The sequence below is a fragment of the Phanerochaete carnosa genome (assembly GCF_000300595.1).
Source record: "Phanerochaete carnosa HHB-10118-sp unplaced genomic scaffold PHACAscaffold_506, whole genome shotgun sequence".
In the NCBI taxonomy this organism is placed as follows: Eukaryota; Fungi; Basidiomycota; class Agaricomycetes; order Polyporales; family Phanerochaetaceae; genus Phanerochaete; species Phanerochaete carnosa.
Window position 1 is genome coordinate 623 of NW_006768133.1, and position 2,621 is coordinate 3,243.

General features: G+C 56.7%; 1 protein-coding gene across 1 annotated transcript; it reads right to left on the reverse strand.

The window, feature by feature from the left end:
- Positions 1 to 437: 437 nt before the first annotated feature.
- Positions 438 to 1,075, reverse strand: PHACADRAFT_266315 (uncharacterized protein). Its single transcript, XM_007402868.1, has one exon. The coding sequence runs from the start codon at positions 941 to 943 to the stop codon at positions 467 to 469; it is 477 nt and encodes a 158-aa protein (XP_007402930.1). The 5' UTR covers positions 944 to 1,075; the 3' UTR covers positions 438 to 466.
- Between the last annotated feature and the right edge of the window lie 1,546 nt (positions 1,076 to 2,621).

Consider the following 2,621-nt stretch of genomic DNA (forward strand, 5'->3'; position numbering starts at 1 on the left):
GCAGGTTTGGCGGGAGCAGACGATGTGACGACAGGTTTCGCAAAGGTAGGAGATGCGCAACTGCCGGAAGCCCCTGCAAAAGGGATCGACTTCGCTGGCCTAGTAGCGCACACCGCGACTCTTGTTCTCGTCTGCCTGGAGACCTCTTCTACCACCCCCTTCGACTCCTTCATCATCTTCACCGCCTGCACCGCTCAGTTCGCCACTTCCTTCGCCTCCTTCGTCTCCTTCACCACCTCGCCCTGCGCCATCTCCTTCGAGTCCCTTTCATCCGCGCAAACCGCAACCTGCCTCCTTCTCTGGCCTCAACTCCTCCAGCACAGGAAGCATCCGCTCCTTCTCGTTCTCAACTATAGAGTCCCGGCAGGACGTCCCCGTCCCCGCCTCACTCTTTGCGCTCAGGTACGGACCACGCGCGCGCACCCGGGGGGGGGGACTTCCCAGCGTCGATGCGCGCAGTGACGGGCTACCCAGCAAATTGTTCTTCGTTGGGTCCTACCGCGGCGTCGGTGCACGGCAGGGAAACCGCAAGTGCAAATGCGTAAGCGGGGCAGATGCGGCGGTGTGCCCCGAGAGCGCGGATGGCGCGCGAGAGTACGTGGTGGTCGGAGCGCGAGAGGATACAACAGTCGCCGCGCGAGACGGAGTTGCTGCAGATGGTGCAGCATAGAATGCTCGCGAGTGACCCTCTAGAAGGCACGTAGGAACACATGCGAGGCGGTTCGCCCGAGGATCTCGGCGGTGTCGGTGTGCGCGTACGCTCTCGCACCGCGATGACGACGACTAGAAGCTCGCCAGAGCTCGCCCTCTTGTCCTTCTTCTTCGGCGTCCGACAGGGACGACAATGCCTGCGACGCGGACGCGGCACACACTTGCGAGTCGTCACGCGGGGCGAGCCTGGCGGGAGGCTCGTCGACTTCGCGGATAAGTCGCCAAGCTTCATGGGAGAGCCATCAATCTGAGCGGAACAGCGAGTGGTGTCGATGGGTGCTGCGCTCTTCCTGTCGTATTATGGGTGGCATGCTCGCGTTTTGGTCTTCACATTTAGTAGTACCTGGCCGTTCGCTCGAGCGCGGCAGGACGCGCAGCACTCTTTTTGAGTTGCGCCACGACCCCCGATTACCTGCTCGGACCACTGCTTAGGCGTTTATCTCTAAATTGCCATTTTACGCCCCCTCTCTAACGACCATTATAGAAGCCACGAAATAATTGAGACATCCCGGTATGCTGCTTCCACAAACATTAGCAGCAAGATGTGAAAACATGCCGGGAGGTCTAGATATATCCGAAAGAGGATGCCACTAGACGGAGGCGGATGCACTGGCAGAGAAATAGAGAGTAGGGCAGCCCAAATATGATAAGCCAAATCTCTCCGCCATAACGTCTACTCCGTACCACTACATACCATGAATCTCCGGGCGATTGCGGCCCATGCACGTGCAAGGATTGATTTCATTTTTCCTTTAGGATGCTTGGGAAGGTGGCTGGCCGTGAATTGCGGCTGTGGTACCTCCGCGCTCGGATCCCCGCCCCCAACGCCCGACATATCTGGTGACGGTGAGCTCGCGCTCGCCTGGGTGCGATTCCTCTGCACAATTCGCATATTTGCTGCAGGCGGAGAGGAGAATTGTGGGAATATGGGCTGTGTCGCGGGTGAATCAGCGCTTAACTCTCCGAGACGCAAATGCGATCCGGGAGCCACCAATATCTCACTGTATGAGTCAGGATGGTTCAAGACCCATCTTCCTAAAAGTATCGTTACCAGCACAATAAGGAGCAAAATTTGGCAGTCTTACTGCTATTCCGTGGGAGATTGGAGTCTCGCACAAACGAGTCCGAAAAATCGACGTGGCCCGCACCGCCGGCAATCGACTGGTGGGCGATCAGAAACGAGCGAGAGTTCCCACCCAGAGCGGGTTGCATCGGAGTGTTGTGTGTCGAGGCGATCTGCATAAGAGCAGCGGTACTCATCAGGGCGCCGTGCGAGAAACCGGCGTGCATTGGAGCTAGATGTGTTGGATCGGGTGAGGGTAGGCTTCCATGTAGTTTAGAATCGTTATACTAGCGGCATAGGCCGGGTCAAGGGCAAAGAGAGTAGGTACGCACCGAGGGGCGGCAGAAGCTTCAATGGTGGCATTTGTACTCGTGTAGACAGCCTCCCTAGTGGGCAACACTGAAGTTGAAACGACGTACGATACATTATTGGTGGCAGCAGAACGCCTATGATAATCAGCCATACTGAATGTGCGGATTTGTGTACGCAGATCGAGTTGGTCGATATACGAAGGACAGTCGGAATGAGTAGACCTTATAGAACTATGCTCCGTACGATGGATAGCATTGGTGTCGGTGATTAACGCAAAAGAGAAGATGGACAGCCACTCACTAGGGGGCGCTCGACAATGGCTGTTCCGTCAGGAACAGTTAGGGTCCTTGGGTAGTACAGCTTGGAAGGGTCGGACCGGGTAACGCCCTGTGCAATACGCTTCATGGAATGGGAGCAGCATAGCCACGTCCGTGAAATTCAGCCTAAGTCTGGTCGCCTGGTGCTCTACGGCGGGGATGTGCACTGCATGTCAGTTCAGAAAACAACAGCTGGGGAGGTCTGCAAGCTGAACATC

Bases quoted from the DNA above. Each gene is read 5' to 3' on its own strand.
- PHACADRAFT_266315 (XM_007402868.1), bottom strand. From the start codon at position 943: ATGAAGCTTGGCGACTTATCCGCGAAGTCGACGAGCCTCCCGCCAGGC.